Source organism: Eulemur rufifrons, chromosome 27, assembly GCF_041146395.1.
Source record: "Eulemur rufifrons isolate Redbay chromosome 27, OSU_ERuf_1, whole genome shotgun sequence".
In the NCBI taxonomy this organism is placed as follows: domain Eukaryota; kingdom Metazoa; phylum Chordata; class Mammalia; order Primates; family Lemuridae; genus Eulemur; species Eulemur rufifrons.
In genome coordinates this window covers 31,672,415-31,694,830 of record NC_091009.1, presented here as the reverse complement: position 1 = coordinate 31,694,830, position 22,416 = coordinate 31,672,415, and the positions used below count along the sequence as shown (strand labels likewise).

At 58.7% G+C, this 22,416-nt stretch overlaps 1 protein-coding gene across 1 annotated transcript; it reads left to right on the top strand.

Annotated features, from left to right (window-relative positions):
* The first annotated feature begins 1,838 nt into the window (after positions 1-1,838).
* On the top strand, positions 1,839-21,866 carry INAVA (innate immunity activator). The gene is made up of 10 exons (XM_069459586.1): positions 1,839-2,045; positions 7,950-8,098; positions 8,766-8,890; positions 9,383-9,499; positions 10,204-10,426; positions 14,718-14,771; positions 15,623-15,833; positions 16,090-16,263; positions 17,922-18,594; positions 19,984-21,866. The coding sequence occupies exons 1-10, from the start codon at positions 1,843-1,845 to the stop codon at positions 20,074-20,076; spliced, it is 2,022 nt and encodes a 673-aa protein (XP_069315687.1). The 5' UTR covers positions 1,839-1,842; the 3' UTR covers positions 20,077-21,866.
* Positions 21,867-22,416: the final 550 nt, after the last annotated feature.

The window sequence follows — 22,416 nt, the reverse complement described above, 5'->3', positions numbered from 1 at the left end:
CTTGGAGCTGCCCTGCTTCCTTTTTAACTTTTATTGTTTTTGACATTATTTTGTAAATTTATTTATTTACTTATTTTCAAAATATTAAGGAGGTAGAAAAGTTTTTGTTGCATGGATGCACTCTGTGACGCTGAAGCCAGGGCTTCCAGTGTGCCCGCCACCAGGACGGTGTACCTTGTACCCAACAGGTAAGTTTTTATCCCTCTCTCCTCTCCCATTCTACTCCCTTCTTAGTTTCCAATGTCCTTTATGTCTCTCGGTGCACCCATCATTTAGCTCCCACTTATTAGTGAGAACAGTATTTGTTTTTCCATTCTGGAGATACTTCACTTAGGACAATGGTCTCCAGTCCCAGCCAAGTTGCGGAGAATGACATTATTTCATTCCTTTTTACGGCTGAGTAGTACCCATGGCATATACATACACGTTTTCTTTTATCCACTCACGTATTGATGGGCACTTAGGTGGATTCCATGTCTTTGCATTTGTGAATTATGCTGTGATAAACATGCAGGTGCAGGTGTCTTTTTGATAAAATGATTTCTTTTCCTTTAGGCAGAGAGATACCCAGCAGTTGGATTGCTGGGTGGAACGGTAGGTCTACTCTTAGCTCTTGGAGGAATCTCCATACTGTTTTCCATAGAGGTTGTACTAGTTTGCGGTCCCACCAGCAGAGTATAAGCATACCGTTCTCTCTGCATCCATGCCAGCATCTGTTGGTTTTTGACTTTTTGATGGTGACCACTCTGATAGGGGTAAGGTGGTGTCTCATTGTGGTTTTAATTCGCTTTTCCCGGATGGTTGTGACATTGAACATTTTTTCATGTCTGTTGGCCATTTGTTTATCTTCTTTTGAAAAAAATTCTGTTCATGTCCGCCCTGCTTCTTGATGGGCCCCTGCCTGCCACTTTAGCCTCGCCTCTCTTCCGTCTCCTGTCCCTTACCTCTTCCTCATCCCAAAACTCCCTGGGCTTCCTAGAACCTGCCGTACTCCTTCACCATCACGCTTCTCTACACCCGTCACTGCTGTTTTAAGTTCCTCCTAGTGTCACTCACATTCCTCTGGCATTGCCTCCTCCGGCCACGCTCGGAGGGCCCGACCCCCAGCCTGGGTCAGCCTCCCCTCTCCTGTCCCTGATTCCTCGCTCCTACTTCACTGACACAGCTTGATCGCTCGATAGGAGAACCCTCCAGTGAAGGGGCTTGAGCTTTGATCCATCGTGCTGGGCACTAGTAGGTGCTCAGTAAGGTTTATGGAACAAATGCAAGCCGGGAAGAGGGAGTGAATGAATGGATGGGCGGGCGGGGGGCGCCGGCTCGCGGTGACAGCAGGAGGCGCTCGCCCGGAGCGCGCGCCCCTCCGTAACCAGCCGGTTCAGCCCGCGGGTCCCCAGCCGCGGGAGCGGCCGGGCCGGGGGAGGGGAGGCAGTCGGGTCGCCGGCGCGCAGCTGGGGGAAGGGGCCGGCGGGGAGGGGGCGGGGGCCAGCGCGTGGTGCGGGGGCGCCCGCCCGCCGTCTCCTTCCACGCTTCCTCTCTGGGGTCCCCAGGAATGAAAACTGCCCCCGGCCAGGCCGGAGCGCGCGAATGAAAGGCGGCACTCGGACGCAGAGGGGAGCCTCGTCCCGCCCGGGCTGCGGAAACCGGCCGCGCCGGGGGTGTCCCGCCGCGCAGGCGTCCGAAAGCCGGAGAAGGGGCACAGCTTCGCCCCTCGAGCGGCCGCCCGCACAGGACACGCACCCCTGCTGGGCCCCGCAGCCCCTCAGCATGCGGCCCCGCCCCGGCTCTGGGATCGGAATCTCGAGTCCCTCCTTGCATCTTCCCCTCTCTCCTCTGGGCCTTGGTATGCCCCAGGGGACAGATGTCTCGGGATCTTTAACATTTGGGATGCTGCAAATGCCGAAGTTAAATGAAATACCTCGGGGGAGGGAGGGCCGGGGGGAGGACCTGGCAGGGGGGAGATGGCCTGGACAAACAGGTCCTGAAGCTGCGAGGCGGGAACCGGGGGCGCGGGGGCAGGCGGGCGGCGGCGGAGCTCCATGGGACAGGTAAGGGGGAAACTTAGGGGGACCCGGCGCGGGCGAACTGAGGGGCTCAGGCGCCCGAACCTACGGTCTGCAGCCGCAGCGGAGGCGGCCTCGCAGGGACCCGGGTGATTGTACCCAGGGGGTGGGAGTGCTGAGTTCCCACCAGCAACGCGTGTTCCCAACCCCGCAACCTTTCTCCTGCGACCTTCCCCACGCCGTGGGTCCCCTGGCCAGGTTCCGGGAAGCTAGAAAGCGCCAAACAAAAGGAGCGGAGTCTCGGGCCGGCCTGGATGCGGAGGGCGCGGTGGGGGAGGGGAGCGGGGTGGACAGGACAAAGGGGCTTTTTAAAGAAAGTCTAGAGGTCCGATTTCAGGGCGCATTCCGGGCCGGCGTGCAGTCCCCTGCTCCCGCCACTCCACCGTCGCCTGGTGGAGGCGAACACCTTTCCCCGTGGGCAGGGAGGAGAGTCGAGAAAGAAAGTTCAGGAACGATCTCTACCCCTCTTGCCCGGAGGGTCCCGGGCTATTTCCCTTCTCCCTTTCCCACTGTTGACTGTAGCGGCCGACCATTGATTCGTGAATCCATTAAGTACGATCTCAGGAGTGCCCCAGACTGTACTTTGCTCGGTGCTGTTGGGGGTGTGGGGACGGCAGGGCGAGGCCATTGCTTTAAAGAACTACCAAGCTGATGTATCAGAGGAAATTGAAGAGAAGGAACTTAAAAAAAATTGGAGAGTGGATGTCGACTGTATGGAAGAGTTTTCTGATGCAGGACCTTCTATCGGGAATGAAAGCCCTGAAGTAGTACAGTTCCTTCCTCCTGGGGAAGGGCGCTCGTCCACAGAGATCAGGTTCCCAGTACTGGGATGCTGTGCTAGGAAACACCATTTCCGCACCAACAGGGGGTCTTGAGGATGATATTCTGGGTTTCGAGCTGGAGCATCAGGCCCCTCATTCCATAGACTGGCAAGAGTCGGGTGCTAAGTTCCAAATTCCCAGGGGGCCTCCAGAGAGCCCACCTCCCCCTTGGCATTTTGAGTTGAATGACATGGCAGCTAGACCCAATGGCGCCTCCCTGGGGTCCTTTGAAGGAGGGTTGGTTTGCCGGCCGCCTTCCAAACCTCAGATCCCGTGGGGTTGGGAAGTGCTGGGTGTGAATCTGGGGGAGGAAGGTGTCTGAGAATTCCACAGGACCAATGCAAACAGCAAGCTTGATCATCTGCACTTCTCTCCCCTGAACTCAGAGGTGGTGGCTTACCTGAGGGCTTGGATTCTTAACTGGGTCCGGGGCACCAAGGCATCTGTGGGTAGAATTCGGAGGGTTTGTAAATCTTAGATGGGGGAAAAAAAGTAACATCTTTACTTTTCACGTACCTTTAACAGGAATTTAGCATCATCTTTAGTCATGAAGGCAACAGCATTGGCAGACCTGTGACTTTGCCATGAGTGGGATTCACAGTTGCATATCACTTTGCAGTCTTGCTATCTTGACATACTGTTTACATTCATCACATGTATGAAATTACCCACTGCTAGATCCTGTGTAATGTTAATAAAGAAGCATATATATTGCTATGTTTCTCTGGTTTTAGGACTGTATTTCAATATAATTGGTTCTCTTAGTGGTTCTAGAAACTTCCACACCCCTCCACCTGGAGCTGGGGGAAGGGCAAGGGAAGGGAAGGGCTGCTTATGCCCAAAGTCAATTTCTCTGTGTTTGACTTTGGAAGCAAGTGCGGCACCTCTGTGGGGAGGGACCGCTGAATTGCGGAGGACTTGGGGGAGGGAAGGGCTGCAAGCTCTTTGGGAGACCCAGAGAGCACACTATGAGGGGCAGGGGACTGTCCCTTGTTAGGGCCCCTCAGCCTCAGCCTGGGGTGGAAAGGAGGTGGTCAGCCTGGAGCACTCGGGGCATTGTTTGGAAAGAGGGTGTGTGAGGAATGCGAAGGTGTGCTGCGGATGTGTCTGTAGGCGTGGGGGCTGCAGGCAAGGGCGACCTTGAGAGCTCTGCTCCACGGGACACACTGGTCGTCCCTGCACTGCGGGGCAGGGGGTGGGGAAGCAATTCAGACGTCTGTTAAGGAGCTGGAATCTGAAGGGGGCAGGGCGGGAGGATCAGAGAGTAGGGGAAAGGGAGGTGCGGGACGGAGACCGGAGTGCTCAGCCCGGCTCTGTGTATTTCAGCAGTCAGCCTTAGCTCTGCGTCCCCCTGTGAAACAGGCTGGATTCTCCACAGTTTTCCAGTCACTTGAGGGTTGATGGTGTGGGAGACCTGGAGGCTCATTGTTTTGTAGGAGTAAGTTCCATTTTAGTTTCTGGTGCCTTGCATTTCAGCAGTGGGCTGAGAGCCGGGGGTCACGGTGGCCTTCCTGTGCAGGAGGGGACAGGACTGGGATTTGGGTCAGTGCCCCAATGAATGGAGTTGCTGGGGATGGATGTAGATGGATATAAACAATAAACAGAGAAGTGATGGCCTCGATACCCCGGGACAAAAGAGAACAGCCTGGTCCTCCCTGTCTAGGACCCCAGAGCCTCTACGTACAGAATTCCAGCTGCTTTGCCTGAGGTTTCTAAACCCTGATTTGGGAGTGACGAAACTCAGGCCTTGGTCTCCATTTCAATTTATGAGGGAAAGCAATGACCCATCCTTGTCAGTTTGTAAATTTCCTGCTGGTATTTTCCAGGGACAGTGAACATTTAACCCTGTTTGGGGGGCCTTAACATACCTCGATTTCTGAAATGGGAAACTGAGGTACAAGGAAGGCAGGGAGAGCAGGGTCAGGACGGGAGGGCACTCAGGCAGGCACCTCAGCTCAGCACGTTGCACTAGGGTCTCTTGAGGCCATGAAGACATGACCCCTGTTGCCTTCTTAGGGGATTCCTCCATGGGGAGCCCCTTTTTCTCTGCTCCCCTCCTGCCCCCCGGAAGTACAGAGGCCCAGGAGCCGCCTGCCGGCAACAGTCGCGGGATTTGTTCAGGGAAGGACTTGCTCACCTGCTCCTCCCCTCTGACTCAAGTCATAACAAGTAACCTGGTTCCCCTGGCCCTGCAGCCTGGGAGGGACGGCAGGCGGGCCGGACGAGAGGGGCGGCCTCGGGCCAGCAGCCCCAGTCCGAGAGAGCACAAGGTGGCAGCTGCGGCCTCCGAGACCCTGAGGCAACATGCAAGACCCCTGCGCCCCCTGACTGAGAGGAGGGGCTGCTCCCCGAATTCCTGGACTAGAGCCCAGAAGCAGGTGAGGGTGGGGCAGGGTGGAGCGGGTCTTTGGGGCTGAGGGCAGGCTGGCTGGGGAATAGAGGGAGCCCAGGCTGTGGCTGTCACCCCTTTCTGCCCCCCGCCAGCTCATGTCTGGGGCATAGAGACGATATAGGGGTGCCCGTGGGCTTGGGGGGGCCCATCCCTGTGGTTCCCCAGGCCTGAGTTGCCACCAGAGAGAGGGCAAGCCGAGATTAGCTGGGACAGACAGGCTCAGGACCTGGCTTTGGGGGCATGTTTGTGATGGGGGGTCCCCAATGGCCCGGCCTGAGGGAAAGTGTACTGGAGTTTCCGTTCCTCCCTTTATGCCCCTCCTTTCCTCCTCTGCCTTTTTTGGGGGACATTGTTCAGCCAGGTGGGCTGCTTCTTAGGGCCCAGCAGTGAGGCTGGCCAAAGGCCGGGAGGACCAGGAGGGGTCCCTGTGTTGGGGAGGGGGAGGGGCTGTTACCTGAACTGCCTTTATCTGGAAGCTATGCCTCCCGGGTGGGCTGGGCCTGAGCCCTGCCTGTGGACCCGGGGCAGGTTCCCCACAGCTGTGGGGGCAGCCTCGGCAGGGGCAGGTGAGTGGGGTTTCCTTCCCAGCCTAGCATTGTCCAAGAGGTCCAGATTCAGATCGGGGAGCTGGAAGGGCCTTAGACACTGTCTAATCTTCACTGTGCTTATGAGGAAGGAGGGCGGGCGGAGGCCAGCGGACGGAGGCCAGCTGACGTCCCCAGGGCAGCGCAGACAGTAGCAGAATCGAGACTGGAATCCAGGACTCCGCACTTCCGGTCCTGAGCTCTGTGCCCTGCTTGGAGCAGCAAGTCAGCCCAGAGTGGACCCAGCACCAGTCTGGGACCACTGTGAACGTCAGTGCCTCCCCCTGGACCCCGGCACTGAGGGACTGGGTGGACCCGGGGGAGGGGGAGCTGGAGGAGAGGGGAGGCGTGCCAAGGCCCCCTCGGTCCCTGCAAGTCCCCACTCTCTGCAGCAGTCTAGGAGCCGCTGAGAATCAGGGCTGAGTTGTCCCAACTTTCCAAGGCAACTCCTCAGTGGTTAATAATTAATTAGCAAGTGTGACTAATTAATGGCTTCCCCTCCCACATTACCTCCTCCCTTTTCCAGAGCAGAAGCACTCAGCTTGCCAGCCCTGAGCCCAGGCCCTGCCTCGCTTCCCGCTCGGGCTGGGCCCTGCCCTGGCTCTGGGGAGAGTCGGAGGGTGCCCTGGGTGGGTGAATAGCCAGGACTCCAAAGGGATGTGAGCTCCCGAGCCTCTGTCCTGTCCTCGTCTGTAGGAGGGATAGGGCTTGGGACAGATGGACAGTGCGGAGCTAACAGTCACCCTAAGTACCCTGGGGGATCCCAGAATACATGGCCAATCTTTCTCTGACATGTTTGCAAAGATCCCACATAAACTCTAGACTTCCTTGGAGAACTGAAATTGCAAAGGGCGAGGCACAAGTTTTCAGGGCCGTGTTGCCGTACGTTGATCGGCTGTGTTATTTACGTGGGTCTATACAAGTTCCTGACTGTTCCTGCTCTTTGGGGCTCGACTGGCAGAGAGGTAGTGCTGGGGACCTGGCTGACAGCAGTCCCCAGTCCTCTGCCTGGCTTTGCTGATCAGCTTTCCCAAGGTCTGCTTCTCTGTCCTGCGGGCTGCCCCACCCCCACCCTGCGCCTGGGCTCTGAGGAGGCAGGATAAGCCCCAGACAGAAACTCGGAAGGACTTTTGGACTCTTGCTCAATGGGCTGACTCAGTGAGGAGGTGGCTGGGCTGTCCTTCCAGACTGCCCCTCCCCAGGCCTGCTCCTGCCAGCAGCTGCCAGGCCCTGGCCAGCTGGGACCCTGACCTGGGTGTGGGCTTGGTGACGGAGAGAGGGGGCGGGCACAGGTGTTGTTTGGGTGCCCAGTGCCCGGCTGGACCAGCACCGTGGGGTCACACCTGCGCCACCCAGGTGCGTTCAAGCCCCAGGGAGCAGAGAAGCAGGTAGTGTAATTTCTGGCCTTGGACAGTTTCTGCTCTGGTCACTGTTCCCCACCCCCCAATTCCTGGAAACCCTGACAGACATACCCAGGTCTCCTCTGGCTGTGAGGTCTCTCGGATCCAGTCTGAGTCGCCCTTGAAGGGTGTCTTAGGTGTGGCGGTGGCCTGGGAGCTGTTTCGGGGCTTTGGAACACTCTGGCATACAGTTGCCGCACCTGTCTACAGAGGGATGACCTAGAGCAGAGGGGGGACTTCCTGGGCTTTGGGGTCCCCAGACCAGGGCCTTGGCCAAGTGCCCAGGGCCCTTCCTGGGGTGCCCTCAGCCACTGGGGCAGTCAGACATGCCTCATGCCCGCCGAGTTCTGGGGCTGAGGACAGCCGTGCTGTGAAAACATCTTCCCCTTCCTCCCTGCTCTTGTCAGCCCATCCCATTTTTTTTTTTGTCCCCTTCCTTTCTGACACCCTTGGGCCTAGAGACCTCTCTTGAAAGGGGGCTCTGGAGAGGGCACTGGGAACAGGATTTGCTGGCAAGACTCAAGCACCTTCTCCCCGGCAGCGCCCACAGCATGAGAACCCCACCCCAGATCATTCTAGAAGCACAGTTGTCACTTGCGCACCCTCTGCTCTCGAGCATCTATTCCTAAGCTCTGTTTGGAACCAAAGGAGTTCGCATAGAGCTTTTTTGTTCTTCTGTTTTCTCTTAAAAGCTGGGGAAACTCCAGGCTACCTCCACATCCTGGTCCAGGCTGGGTGCAGTGTCCCCCCTTCCTGCCCTGTGTCCCCTCCTCCCAGAAGTCCGCCATGGAGAGTAAGGATGAAGTCAGCGACACCGACAGCGGCATCATCCTACAGTCTGGTGAGTGTTCAGGGAAATCCCACCGCCCGGCCTCCAGCCCTGACTCCTGGCCAGGCTGAGCCTCCCCGGGGGTGGGGGGCGGGGAGGGCGCTGAAGGGTTGGAGCCTCAGGGACACCTGGAGTTTTCTTCCCTGGAGGGGTCTGGCCTGCAGTTTCGGTTCTATCTGCAAGAAGGATCTGTAATATCCAACTTCAGCCCCAGTGATTACTAAGACATTGAAATCCCATCTGGCCAGTGCAAAGACCCTGCCTCCCTGTCAGCCTGAGCTTGGGGGCCTGGTCTGGCCTAGTCTTGCCGCAGGACAAGGAAGCGGAGAGGGGTGTGTGCGTGGGGGGAGGGGGAGGAGGGAGAGGCAGTAGGAAGAGAAGGAGGAGGAAGAGGAGGAGGAAAGGAGCACTACTGACCGTGTAGTGCTCCCCGCCAGGACAGGTCACCTGGTGGGATGGCGCTTCCTTCTGAGCTGTAACATTGCCACCTTTGGGCAGCCAGGAGACATGGTGTTTTGTGGCTGTGACACAGGCCACAGCAGCTAGACTGTAATGAGCGGGCAGGCATGAGGCTGTGTGTGTGTGTGTGTGTGCACTCCCCAAGGGTGGTCAACACGTGTCCAAGAGAGGCTCCCACCTCAGTGTCCCTGACCGTGTACCCCCTGCCACCCTCCCGCAGGCCCCGACAGCCCGGTGTCCCCGATGAAGGAGCTGACCCACGCGGTGCGGAAGCAGCAGAGGGCCCTGGAGGCCCGGCTGGAGGCCTGCCTGGAGGAGCTAAGGAGACTGTGCCTGCGGGAGGCGGTGAGAGCCCCGGCCAGCCGCCGCCCTGCACACCCAGGCTTGGGGTTAATCTGGGGAGCCCTGGGGCCACGGTTTGGGGGCTGAGGGGAGGGAACCCCACTCTTGAGGGCATTCTGGAAATCAGCCTGGGGGCTGGAGCCCAGAGGCCCTCTGACGCATCGCTGGACCTGGGCACTGGACGGAGGAGAGTCAGAGCCCGGCGCAGGCCCAGGCCCAGGGGACGGGGCTGCAGGGGCTGTGCCCATGTCAGTGCACGGGGGAATTGTGCAGGGTGGGTGCAGCTCTCTGGAGGACGTGATCAGAACGAGGTCGGAAGGGACGGGGAGGAAGTGCAGAGCAGACTCTAGGATGGGACGAGACAACCGTGGCCGATGGGATGGGGAGGTCGTCCTGGGAGCCCCGGGAAGGCAGGCGCATGCCCCGCGGGGGCCAGCGGACGGGCTCCCCTTGGGTGGGTACAGAGGCCCCGGCTTGACTCTGCGTCCACCCCAGGAGCTGACGGGCACCTTGCCAGCAGAGTATCCCCTCAAGCCAGGGGAAAAGGCCCCCAAGGTCCGCCGCAGGATCGGAGCAGCTTACAAACTGGACGAGTGGGCCTTGCACAGAGAGGTGAGGACCTGCAGGAAGCGACGGCACCCTCATTCCCCAAGGGTAGACCACGGACATGCAGGACCTCAGCCCTGTACCCAGCAGGCTCCCCCCCACCCCTTTGCACCCAGAGCTGGTGCCTGGCTCCATGTCAGCAAGGGGCCCTGCCCCGGGTGGCCGCGTGGGAAGGTGTGTCGCCACAGGAACCGAGAGAGCCGGGCGCTCAGGGCAGGACACTGGGTTTGGCTCCAGTGGGCAGGAAATCAGTTAAGAGCGCCAACCACCAACCCGGAGAGGCAGCAGCGGTTGAGACAGGTTGCTCTGGCCCCCAGGGCCGGCCTCCTCTTTCTCAGCACAGGAGGAAGGAGGCGCGGTGGCTGGGGCCCTGGGTGCCCTTCCCCGTGGCGTGAGTGGCAGCAGTTTCCCATGGGCTGGCCTGCCCAGCCCTCCGGGGTCAGGAGGGAAAGTGTGCCACCGGGTTCCCACCCTGCCCGGTTCAGCAGGCAGGCTGCCGGGCGGTGCCTGTGCTCGCTTTCCAGGCCACAGGTTTGCCCCTGGGCCTCTCCCACCCTCCACCCTCTGCTCCACGTCGTGGGTGCTGCTGTCCGCCCCTCCTCTGTCCTCCACGCTGGCGCCAGGACACAGCACCGGGGCGGGGCTGCTCTCTGTCCTCTGGGCCCCCGGCCCCTGCCCGTCCCAGGCCTCACCCCTGCGCCCTCCCTCAGGACGGCCTGAGCAGCCTGGAGCGCCAGCTGGCCCTGCAGCTGCAGATCACCGAGGCGGCGCGGCGGCTGTGCCTGGAGGAGCCGCTGAGCCGCCAGGCGCGGCGGCAGCGGAAACACGCGGCGCTGCAGGAGGAGAAGAAGCTGCGGGAGCTGCAGCGCTGCCTGGGCGAGCGGCGGCGCAGCAGCCAGCCTCCCCCTGCCACCGCGCCCCCCTTGGGCCAAGGTGAGCCAGCTGCCCCGGGCCGGGCTGAGCCCGCCTCGTACGCGCTTACGTGGGATCAGGGCGCAGCCGTGTCACTGCCTTTGCACTTGGGTGGCGCCGCCGCCTGCCCAGAGCGGGGCTCGGTGTTCCGCCTCGGCTCCAGCCGGGCCAACCTGCTTCCTGGGTCCACCTGGACCCTCTGCGCCACCAGCAACCCTTCTCCACCCCGTGAGACCCTCTCCCCCATCTCTGGAAAACAGCCTCTCCTTCCTCCCGCATCCTCCTTAAAAGACACCGCCTTCAGGCAGACGTCCTAGACTGAGGCGTTCCCCCGGCTGACCCTGAGCTCTGTCCAAGGGTTTGTGCAGGCGGAGCAGCCAGGCCTGCCCTCCGCTCTCCAGGCCCGAGGGCCGTGGCTTGCCTGGGTCAGGGCCGTGTGCGGCTCCTGTGAGCCCGAGGGCAGGACCGATGCCCTGGCCTGGGCCGGGCAGCACAGGGGAGGACGCTGCCATGCGTAACTGCCCACTGAGTGGTTTCAGGGGCCCGCAGCTACTCACGGGTTGAAATCCCGCAGCGCCAAACACTCCCCTAGGTACCTGCAACCACCTGGCCCTAGTGGGGTCCTTCCCCTCTGTTCTCTGCCTGTGCGGAGCCTCTAGTTCAGTCGCTCAGCCCAGAGACCGTGGCTCTGGGTCACCCAGGGAGCTGTCATTGCCCAGGGCCAGCCACATGACGTCAGCGCTCCCAGCCTGAGTTAGCTTCCATCAGACGGTTCCAAGCCCTTAGGTGTGACTATTTTTCTTTGTCCCCAACCCACATCCAGCTTGTCAGGTCAGGACCTGGAGCCCTCCAGCCCCACCCCCACCCCCACCACCTCATGCCCCCGGCTCAGCCCTGCCCCCGGGTCTCACGGGGGTCTCAGGCCTCCCCGGCTGCCTCTGAGGGATGAGTAGGGACTGGGGGGTGGCCCTGGGTCAGAACTGGATTCAGGGGCCTTGGCTTGGAGAGTGGCTGCTTCTCTTGCATTTGTAGGCCGGTCGGGTTGGGGTTTTGCCAAGACTGCTCTCCTCCCCGGGCTGGGAGCAGGCGGACGGAAGCCTGAAGGCTCTCCCTGGTCCCTGTGCCCCATGGCCCATGCGTCGGGCAGGTAGTTATCTCGGCACAGGGCTCAGGAGTCCCCGATCCCACCCAGGGCCTCTAATTTAGGGTAGAAAGTGTGTGACGAGACATCGCCCTGGTCACCCCCAGCAGTCGGGAGTAGATGAGAAGGGAGGCCGTGCCCATGTGACAGCTGACCCCGTAAACACAGAAGGCAGTGGGGGCTGGCCCCGGGCGGTGGCCAGACTTCTCGGATGGCCCTGGCGTGGCTGCACAGCTAGCTACACTCCTGGTCTACGAGGCTCTCAGGGAACAGACGTTCTCCATCTTTACCCCGAGCTCAACAGGGCTCTCAGGAGTTGACCTTCCCTTGAAAGGCAGCTGCTGGCTTGGGCATGGAAGCCCCCAAGAGCCAACTGCTCTGTGCTTGTAGGGAGCTGTCGGGGTGGAGAGATGGGCCCCATCCCAGTTGGTCCCGGCCCCTCCTGTGTCCCTCTCCAGACTTACCGCTGCTCCGAGGCCTCCCGTGCCCATCGGCGCTGAGGCTGCTGGGAGCCTCTGCCCGTGACTGGGGTGGTGGAGGGGTGTCTGTCACTCTGAGGCCACCATCATGGCCGACGATGCTCCTTGTTGGAAGAGGGGAACAGGCCAGGACACGCCTGGGGCTCTGGCTTAACCCTCTGTGGGAGGCAGGAGGTTGAGGTTCTGAAACCTTCTCGGGGCACTGAGCCCAGGTGAAGACAGAGCCGTAGAGAGGAAACACCTGGCGTAGCTGCGGCCTTGCCCAGATCAGCCATGCGGACCCTGCTCTCCAACCTCGGGCCCTGGGACCTAATGTCCTACCTGGGGAGCAACAGAAGGGGACAGTTTTAGACAAGTAATTCCTGTTTTGTGGCTCCTCTGCCCAGCAGTGTTCTCCCAGAAAGAAGGAAGTAAAGAGGGATTAATAATTAATTAGTAGCTGAAAGGTGTTTTGATTTAAAAAGGGGGGGGGGAAGCAAACAGAAAAAAAGAAAAATCCAAAGCCAAAAACCCCATGCCCCCTTGGTCTCCCCACACACAGGGCTATTCAATTTGGGAAAGGGATTGTGCCGGGGACATTAATCAGGCTGTGCAGTGGCAGGGAGCAGTCAGGTGTTGAACGAATGCGCTAGGGTGGGCTCGGGGAGAGCCGCCCGGCTCGCGCCCCTGTAACGTGTAGGCACTTAGCGTGGGCTTGTTGATGGGCAGCACCGGCGGTTAGCGGCGCTCTGATAGCATTTCTGCGATGATGGGAGTGCTCTGTGTCTGTGCTGTCCAGTACGGAAGCCACCAGCTGCGTGTGGCTATTGAGCGTTTGAACTGTGCCTAGTGTGACTGAGGAGCTGACTTTTAAGTTTTAATTTTAATGAAAATAGCCGTATGTGGCTAGTGGCCACTGTGTTGGACAGCACAGCCTCGGAGAAGGCTCGAGTCTGTGAATGTGACCTTGTTCCCTCCCCACCTGGGCGTCCTGTTCTGCTGCAGGGCTGGGTGGGGACAGGGCTGAGCCGGGGGGCAGATCAGTGTGCCCCCCCACGCCCCGTGCAACGTGTCTCCAGACGCCCTTCTGTGCATGCACCTGTTGGCCTACGAAACACTGACCTGCTTGTTTTTATGAAGATTAGGGGCGATGGGGAATGATCTTACAGCCACACCAAAACACACAACTCTAACCCTGGTTCCAGTACCCGGCGTGAATAGCGTAGTTCCACAATTTCTTCAACTTGATGTTTGGGAAAAATAAAATAAAAAATCCTTTGTGTAAAAGACGGGAGGCAGGGAGCCGGAATTTAACAGGAGGGTGTCTCCTCCTCGGCAGCCCCAAGGCTGGCGGTGGGCCTAGCAGAGCCTGGGTGGGCCCAGCTCCTGGCACTGTGCGCCCCACAAAGTCCAAGACCTGCTCTGCATAAAACCTTTATTTCATTTAAGTTGTGGAGCAAAGGTTGACAGACTTTTCCGTAAAGGGCCAGATAGTCCGTATTTTAGCCAGACATTGGGTAAACAAACCCAGAGCTGTGTTCCAGGAAGACTTTGTGACAACAGCTATGGAACCAGATTTAGCCCGTGGGCCGTGGTTTGCCAACCCCTGCTGCAGGCGATTTCACGATGGTTGGAACTTTTGACTTTTCCTAAAACTTTCTGGGTGGTGACCTGCGCGTTAGATGCTAACAGGAAGGCCGCTGAAGGTTTGAGGTTAGGAGCGCAGACCTGACTGTCTAGGTGTGAATTCTGACTCAACCCCCTTTCGGTGGATTGACCTAAACCACGTTACTCAACTCCTCTGAGGCGCAGTTTCCGCAACTGTCACGTGGGGATGATAACATCTGCCTTACGTGGGTGTTACGAGGACGAATGAATCAATATATATAAAGTGCTGCGTTTAGAAAAGCCCCAGCACATAGACATAGTAGCAGCTGTTGGCTTTTCCTCCTCTTTGCTCTCAAACACAGTTGCAAATGCTTTGTGAGTTCCCTCCAGGTCACATCAGGCTTATTTGCAATATCTGAAGGCTTAAGTTTGTTCAAGGGCAATGGCAAAAATAAGTTCCCTCCGATGTCCTGGGCCACAACTGCTGCCGTACCACGCAGAAATGCCACACTCCACTTCCTTCAGGTGACCCGCTCTTGTCACCACTTGGAGAACTTTCCCTGGGGCCGGCTGGCCTGACTCTGACTTAAACTGGCCTCCTGATCCCACAGCCCAAATTCCTGCCTCCCACCGCTCTTGTTGCGGGTAATGCAGGAGTTCTCAGATTTGGGATCCTTGACTTGAATTACATTTGTGGCGTCAGAAGACTACAGAAAAGTTAGTGACAGTCTTTTCATCCCAAGGGCCTCCCAAACGGCTCCTGGCCTTTCCCTCCCACGCCAGAGGAAGCCCTGGCTTTTTATTTTTGACAAGCAGGGAAACTGAGGTGTACAGCATTGAAGTGGTTTATTCAAGGCTTGCAAAGCTAAGGACATCCAGGATTAAACTCAAGTTTCCTGTCTCCCAGCCCCTGACTTCGGGGTTTTCTTAACTTCCGAGTAATAAATTCACACCCAGTGCGGTGTTTAGCACACAGTGGGGATCTCCTGACCTTTCCATTGTCCGTGGGGAGGGACCCGGCCTGGGCTGCTCAGCCATGCTGGTCACTCATTCTGTGGGTTAATCTCCTCACCGCCTTCTCTTCCCTCCCCTCTGCCTTTCACAGAGCTCAGTGCCTCCGATGACAGCTCCCTGTCAGATGGGCTACTCCTGGAGGAAGGTGAGAGGGACAGTTTGGGGACTATTGTCAAGGCTGAGCTCCTACTTCGAGACCTTGGGGCTTTGGCAGAGTCTGCTGGTGCGGACGTCAGTGGGGCGTGGAGCTTTTAGTGAGCTAGCGGGGCAAGGGTGCCAGGCTGGGGTCCCCGCTGAGGCCTCACGTCGGTTTCCATGTGCCCCTGCACCTGCAGTTGGGGGCCGGGGGCTGACCACCTCTCATTCTAGAAGCTCATCGTTTTGACGGGGAAGAGAAAGGTGAACTCCAGCAGAGCCCATCCACCCCAGGTGTCCCTCTTCACCCTGGGGCTTCATTGTGAGATGCTCTGGTCAGAGCTAAAGAGTAATCTGCCCACAATTATTGCCCTTTTTGAAAAGAAGGGAGCTCTGGGGGAGGGAACATGAGTCTGTAGATTAAGGGTCTGTTTACAAACCATGGGGACACCAGGGTCAAGGTGGACCAAGAAGGTGGTGCAGTTCTGCCCAGGGGAGTGCCCAGGCCAATAAGGACATAGGGCACCTGGGCTTGGCAGGAACAAGGAAAATAGGTGAGCAGAAGGCTCGCTGCCGACATGGCACCAGGAGCAAAGGCTGGGAAGTAGAGGGATGGGACCCAAGGAGAGCCAGGCTGGGGAGGCTTCTTGAAGGAAGAAGGATAAAGTAGGGCTGTGAGGGAAGGAGCAAGTCTCAAAGGAGAAGAAGACATGGAGCGTCTGGGGCTGGAGCCAGAGGCTGGAGCAGTCGGACCTGCCAGCCTTGGGCGCGAGAGCAAGACACGGGCTGTGGTTTGTGGAGGTTCTTGCTGGGCCGGTTCCCCCAGCCTCTGCCCTTATCAAGTTTCTTTTACCCCTGCAGAGGAATCCCCAGTGCCAAAACCTCCCCCAGAGTCCCCAGCCCCACCTTCCCGGCCTGTCCCACCCCAAAGCCTCGAGGGGCTGCAGCCAGCAGGACCTGAGACTGGGGGCCTGGAGCGAGCCCCGATCCAGAACAGCCCCTGGAAGGAGACCAGCCTGGACCACCCCTACGAGAAGCCCAGGAAGTCTTCTGAGCCCTGCAGCGAGTCCAGGTCAGCGGGGGACGAAGGGAGGAAGGGAGGGCTGGGGACAGGTGGGATGTGTGGGAGGTGGGAGAGGGGACAGGTGGGGCGATCACTCCCGCAGCTGTGTGATGGCGGAGGTGTGAGCTTTGGCAGCTCCCAAGGGTGCTGGCGGTTTACACCACTAACTTTGGGGCCCCCTTCCACTGTGGTCCCACTCTTCTGCCCTTCTTGAGCCCCCAATGGCGGCATTCCTGCCACTGACCTGTCTCCAATCTTGTTGCAGCAGCCCAGCCACCACACCGCAGGACGGGTCCGGCACCTCCAGCCCGTGGCTGCTGGAGCCTACGTCCTACCAAATGGTTCCCATCCGCGGTGTTCCTGGACAGCGGCAGGGCCGCACCAGCGCCCCGGCCACCCCCGAGATGCAGGGGAGGAGGGGCCAGTCACAGTCTCTGAGGTAAGAGACAGTCCCCCCCAGAGATGCAGGGGGGACCCCGCCCATCCAGAGCTTACTGCTGGACATTGGTAGCTTCTTGGGTACAGGCGTGTGGGTCACCCCTAGGTGACACATGGCTAGTGCCTTGGCTTCTCTTAGAAGCCCTTCTTGGAGTGTCTCTTGGAAGAGGTTTTGCCACGATCAGCAAAGCCCAAGGCTATCCGTGAAGCAAGTTGTTTTCTTCCAAAGGTTCCATTTTTGTCTTTTGATTCAAGTTTTTTTCCTTTGCCATGTTTTCTTGTGCTAATAGATTATTCTTGGTCACTAACGTTGGGCAATTCAGTTTTTCAATTGACATATAGTCAATCTCATTATCTGTGGTAGTTATGTTCTATAAAATCGCAAGCATTGAATTAGCAAATACTCAACCTTTGCCTATAGGGGAAATACAAGATTAGATTCCTGGGAGCCATTTTTCATCGACAAATCAACATATAACCTTGTTTTATATGGGTTTCTGCTTAAAGACGCCTTATTTAATACACACTGTTGATTCGTTAACATTAAACTCACAGCCAGCGGCTGCAGCTCAGGCCTGGGTGCAGTCTATTTATCTAGCGAGGGTCTTTCCCCCTAAGGCTCATCGCAGCCGCTCCCTGTTAGAAACACTAGACAGCACTTCAGCACTCAGTCTGGGGCTATTCTAAACAGCAAAATCACCAACCCAAAGCAAAAAATGCCAAAACACACTAAATAAATGCACCAGAGAGAGAACACTTGTTCACAACATGAGAGCTGAGACAAGAAGGCAGAGCACAGCCTCGTGTGACCTGAGCCGGGAATGTGGGCTTATAGTGGCTCAATTGTTTTGTTGTGCTGTGAATGTTCGAGAATGACTCTGAAAGCACGGTGTATACTGATTTGGAAATGACAAACACATTTCAGCAAGTAGGCAAATTCACAAACACTGAACCTACAAATAATGAGAATTGACTGTATAATACTTTCCTAGTCACCTGCTACTTGGTAATAATTTCAGCGGCTGAGTTACGACAGGCAGTAGTGGCCACACCACACAGGGTCTGGGGCACCATCAAAGCATTTCCGGATCCTTCTGTCCGCTTAAATTTGCGGATCGGGCAGCGCTGGGCTGCGTGCAGCTTGGGAAAACTGCGCTCAGGAAAAGCAATGAGTGTTATATTTCACGTGCTACCAGGGTCATTTTATAAACAATGCTTTTGTACAAATCAGAAAAAGGCAGACACAGCCCCGTACCCGGGGGTAGGAGCAGAGCAAGGGCTGGTTCCGGGCGGCGTGAGTGCCCTGTGTACCATGCCACGGCTTTTACAAGTCAGATACCCCCAGGGTCTACCTGAGCAGATTCTGCAGAGGAAGCGCCACTGGCCGTAGTGTACCTAAACCGGCTGCAGATGTGTGACGCTGGTGTCGCGTAGCTTACAGGAACTAGGAGCTGTGAATGCAGCAGGAAGCGTTTGCAGCGGCGAGGGCAGTGTGGCACCGCACTCCGGGCCAGCCCGGGCAAGGGGGTCGCTTTGCTTTGCGGGGTTTGACCTGAAACCCTGCGGTGTTGAGTGCCACGCCTGGGCCCTGCGGTGGAGGGTCTGACTCACCTGCTGTGACCCCATCCCCCGCCACACTCGGTCTCTTTCTCCCTTCAGGATGGAGTCCTTCCGGGCGGGGCCGGAGGGCCGCGGTCGCAGCGCCCTTGCCCGCCGCCGCCCCACCCACTACACGGTGACCGTGCCGGACTCGTGCTTCCCGCCCACCAAGCCCCCGCTGCCCCCGGCTGCCTGCCACTCCTGCTCGGAGGACAGCGGCTCTGACGTCTCCAGCATCTCGCACCCCACCTCGCCCGGCAGCAGCAGCCCCGACATCTCCTTCCTGCGGCCTCTCTCCCCACCCGAGCCCCCTCGCCACCGCGGGGCCTGGGGCCCGGGCAGCAGGGAGCTGGCCGCCCACTACCCCAAGCTGCTGCTGCCCCCCGGCTATTTCCCGGCGGGGCGCTACGTGGTGGTGGCCGAGGGCCACCTGCCGCCGGGCGAGTGGGAGCTGTGCCGCGCCGCCCCGGGCGCGGCCTACGCGGAGGAGGGCGCCCCGCTGCGCTACCAGCGCCTGGTGCCCTCGCACAGCCGCGTCGTGCGCACGCCCTCGCTGAAGGACAGCCCCGCGGGCCGCGCGCTCAGCAAGGCCGCCGTCTCCGAGGAGCTCAAGTGGTGGCACGAGCGGGCTCGCCTCCGCAGCGCCCGCCCCCACTCGCTGGACCGCCAAGGGGCCTTCCGGGTGCGAAGCCTGCCCCCCGCGAGAGAGGGCTTCGGCCGAGCCCGGGCACAGGTGCGGCTGCTCTGGAGGGACCCCCGGGCCAGGCAGGGGAGGCGCCTCGCTGGGGAAGGGCTGCAATTACATTTAATAGCAGGTCCAAGTGCAGAACCATCAAACCAGCAGCCTGGTGGCCAGGTAATCCCCGGCTAGGAGGAACGGGCCCCCAAATCCTTTTCTCTTGGCTTTGGAGGGCACGCCTGACTCCCCCGGGGCGCCGCCTCCTTTTGCCTGCCATGCCCAGCTCAAGAGCGCATGCGCTGGTGGAGATGATCCTTGCACACGGCTGAGACTTTTTTCCCTAATGGCTCCACGGAGGATTCACAAAGCAGATAAAACTCTTCCTAATCAAAAGTGCAATCCGGATCAACCTCCCCTAATCTCCTGACTCGAGGGCCCAGGACAGAGGCCGAGTCTGGAAATGTGTTTGCAGAAGCCAGAACCTGTGATTGCCAGTCCATCAGCTTCCTCCCTGTCACCCCTCCACGGCGCCAAGCTGAGAAGCAGGGTGGCATAGCTAAGAGCAAGGACCTCAGCTAGACTGACAGGTTCCCATCCCAGCTCCGCCACTTACAAGCTCTGCGATTGGGCAACTTACATAACCCCTTTGAGGCTGCTCTTTTCCCCTCTGCAAAAGGGAAGCAGTGAAGGACTCGTGTCCTGCGGGCTGTTAAGAGGCTGAAATGATTAGAGCAATGCCCAGTAAGCACTAGATAAGTGATACTATTCCCATCTGGGCCCCCAGGGGCCAGGAACCAGGTTGATGGTAGTATATAGGATAGAGCACCCTGACGCTGGCTAGGGGTGGCAGCCTCGGTTTCTTTGGACCCAGTTTCTTCATTCTCAAAGTAGGGATAACACATGAATCCTTTCTTTATTCTGTCTCCCTGGTACGGAGGGCTCTGCAGGGGATGTGCTCCAGAAGTTACTAACAAGCTGCTGCTTTGAGACCCCAGATTCCGAGCAGGCCCAGCTGCGTGCCCTCCCCCACCCACAGTTCTGTGGGCTGCAGCTGGCGTCCTGGCCTGGCAGCACCCTGGCCCCGGTCCCAAGCCGCACCCTCCAGCTGACGTGCTTTTCCCTTCCTGCGAGCTTGGACCTGTCCTTGGCCAGGCCCAGCCCATCCGAACGGGCCAGAGAGGGAGGGTGATGAGCAGCGAGCCCAGAAGAAGTGGGGGGAGGAGGTCAGGGTGCCTGTCCCACCCCAAAGGAACCTGGAGTGGACAATGGATAAAGGGTGTTCCCTAGGGGACCAAGAGCTTCCTGGGGAGGCAGGGGCTGAGTGCCAGGGCTGTGCTGCTGCTTAGTGTCCCCGAGGGATAAAGATGGTGTAACTGGGCTTGCTGGCCCCAGATTTCTACGTGGTTCACTCACCCACCTCTCCTTTCTTCCCGACCCTGGCAGGTGCCCACAGTGTGTGTGCTCCGGAGATCACCCGAGGGGGCCCCGGTGCAAGTCTTTGTACCTGAGAACGGAGAGATCATCAGCCAGGTGTAACGATGCCCCAGATGCCTCAGCCCCTTCCCCAGGAGAGACTTTCATAGTGGGGCCGGGCTGAGACCCCCTCCCACACCCTGAGTGCCTTCGTCAGCTCCCCCACCCCCATCGCAGGACGATGACCTGGAGCTGAGACCTTTTGTTTTTTTTTTTAGACAAGTTTTTTCAGAAGCCCTGACCTGAGGATTTATATTAATATTTGTCAATTGTCCTCAAGATCCCTGTAATATGATTATGTGTCACCACCCAGACTCTGGCCTACTGGACGAAAGGCTTTAACCATCTGGCTGACAGCATTTGTGGCCTTATGCAAGACACGTGGCAGGGGATGCTCAAAGCAGAGAGGGCCACCTGGGGATTCCTCAAACGCTCCGTGCTCTGGTTCCGAGAACGTCCCCGGAGAACAGCCCCTGGCACTTTTGTCCCACTATTGCTGGAGGCTGGATGTGGCACACACTCGTGTACAAAACTGTCCTCCAGTTCCCAGGTCTCTGGGTACGGCAGCCTGGGCTGGGGGAGAACCTCCTCCTCCCTCTATAATGTGCTCTGTGATGCACACACCAAGCGGTAGGATAAAGTTCAGTGTATCCTCGTGAAGTGTTGTCTTCCTGGACCTTGCTAGTTTCCTGACCCCAGCAATCCCCTTTAGGGGTCCGATCACTATGCCCTGTAGCTCCCAGACCTCTGAGCCTTGAGTTGGAGGCTTCACCGGCCTGTAGCATCAGGGGGTCTGGCCAGCCTGTGTTGGTTAGTGGACAGCGGCTCACCCTTGGCAGCCACCACTGGGCATGTCAAGGGCTTGCAGTCCCACGACTTACATCTTTTCTTTGTAGTCCTAAAAACGAACGCCTCACAAGTATTTTTGGAAAGGCACCACTTTTGTGGCATTTTCTGGGGGGTGGGGGTGGGGAGGAGGTCACTGTTCCTACATCCCTCGAAACTGTGCTTCTGTTCAGAGAAAGTCCTTATTTATAGAAACGTGGGCATATTCACTCCTGAGCCCTGACGAGATGTTGAATTTTCCTCAAGGGCATTAATGGATTGTCTCCGATGCGGGACCAGGGCGAGTCTGCAGGCGGCCTGTGCTGAGACCACCCGGCAGGCCCTGGGTTCTCATCCTAGAGCCTTCTTTGCTTGCAGGTCAGATGCCAGGTAGGGCTCCTGCTTCAGTGAGAAAGCAACTGAGTGGAGGCTGGGGGGGTCGGGAGAGCGGAGTTCTGCCTTTGCCTGTGCGGAGCTCTCTCCCACCCAAGTGCCCTGAACCCGAGCAGAGGCTGAATGTAGCAGGAGGCTCCAAGAACTTTGATGCCTGACCCAAAGGAGGCACACTTCTCCCTACTGGAAAGCGGTGTGGCTGATTGCACAAGGGGACCAAGGGAGCAACCAAGACAGCCCGTCAGAGGAATCTGGGGGAGGAGAGGGGAGACTGAGGGGTCCCACCTGGCATTTCTCTGTATTCTTGCCTCATCCTGCGGCAGTCACCGCCTTTTGGGCAGACTCTGTCCCCCGTTATATTTGAATGCCCTACTTTGGATGCTGTTCTCTTGCAGTGTGTCTCCAAGCCCCTGTCCCCCGTGTCCAGCTGTCCACCCCCGCCCCTCAGTGTCCTCCCTGCAGCCCAGAACTTCTCGGGCTGAGCCAGGCGACTTCTCAGCACTGGCCCCCACCCCCACACCTGAGTGTCCTTTATATTAACTTATTGGTCCTATATAACGCCTACTGCGGTTGCTACATGGCTGTGCCCTCGGCTGCGGGGCTGGAACTGTGTGGGTATTAATGTAAAATACTTCAATAAAGTCTGTTCTTTGTGATTGGCTGAACTGAGGATAAAGGGTTTTTTGGTGCCAAGTTTTCTGAGCAGAGGCTGTGCCCAGCCCCTCCAGCTGCCCACCCAAGGGGGCCAAGCTGCCTGGCCTCTCCAGCTGGTCTGGCCAGGTCCCCGGGGAGCCGGTGGGATGGGCGGGGTGGTCGAGGGAGGACCTCGGGTTCTCTGCTTCCTGGCGGGACGGAGGCAAAGCACTGTCCGTCAGAGCTTACGGCCTCTTCCTGGGCCCCAGGAGCGGGGCCCTAGCAGTCGCCTCCCCAGGAAAGGCCAGGACTGGCTGGGCCAGGCTGGGCAGCGAGAGGGCTGTGGGGTGTGGCTAAGTCTCCAGCTCCCCCAGCCTGTTCCCGGAGCTCTCACTGGCCAGAGCCGAGAGAAACAGCCCCTTCCCCATAGCTGGGAAACTGGGGCCCTTCCTCGGGGCCCTTCCTCGGGGTGGCGAGGAGGAGGGCAAGAGTGCCCTCTGCCCCCTGGCAGGTGCACAGGGATGGGGTGGGGGGTGGGGACCTCCAACCTGG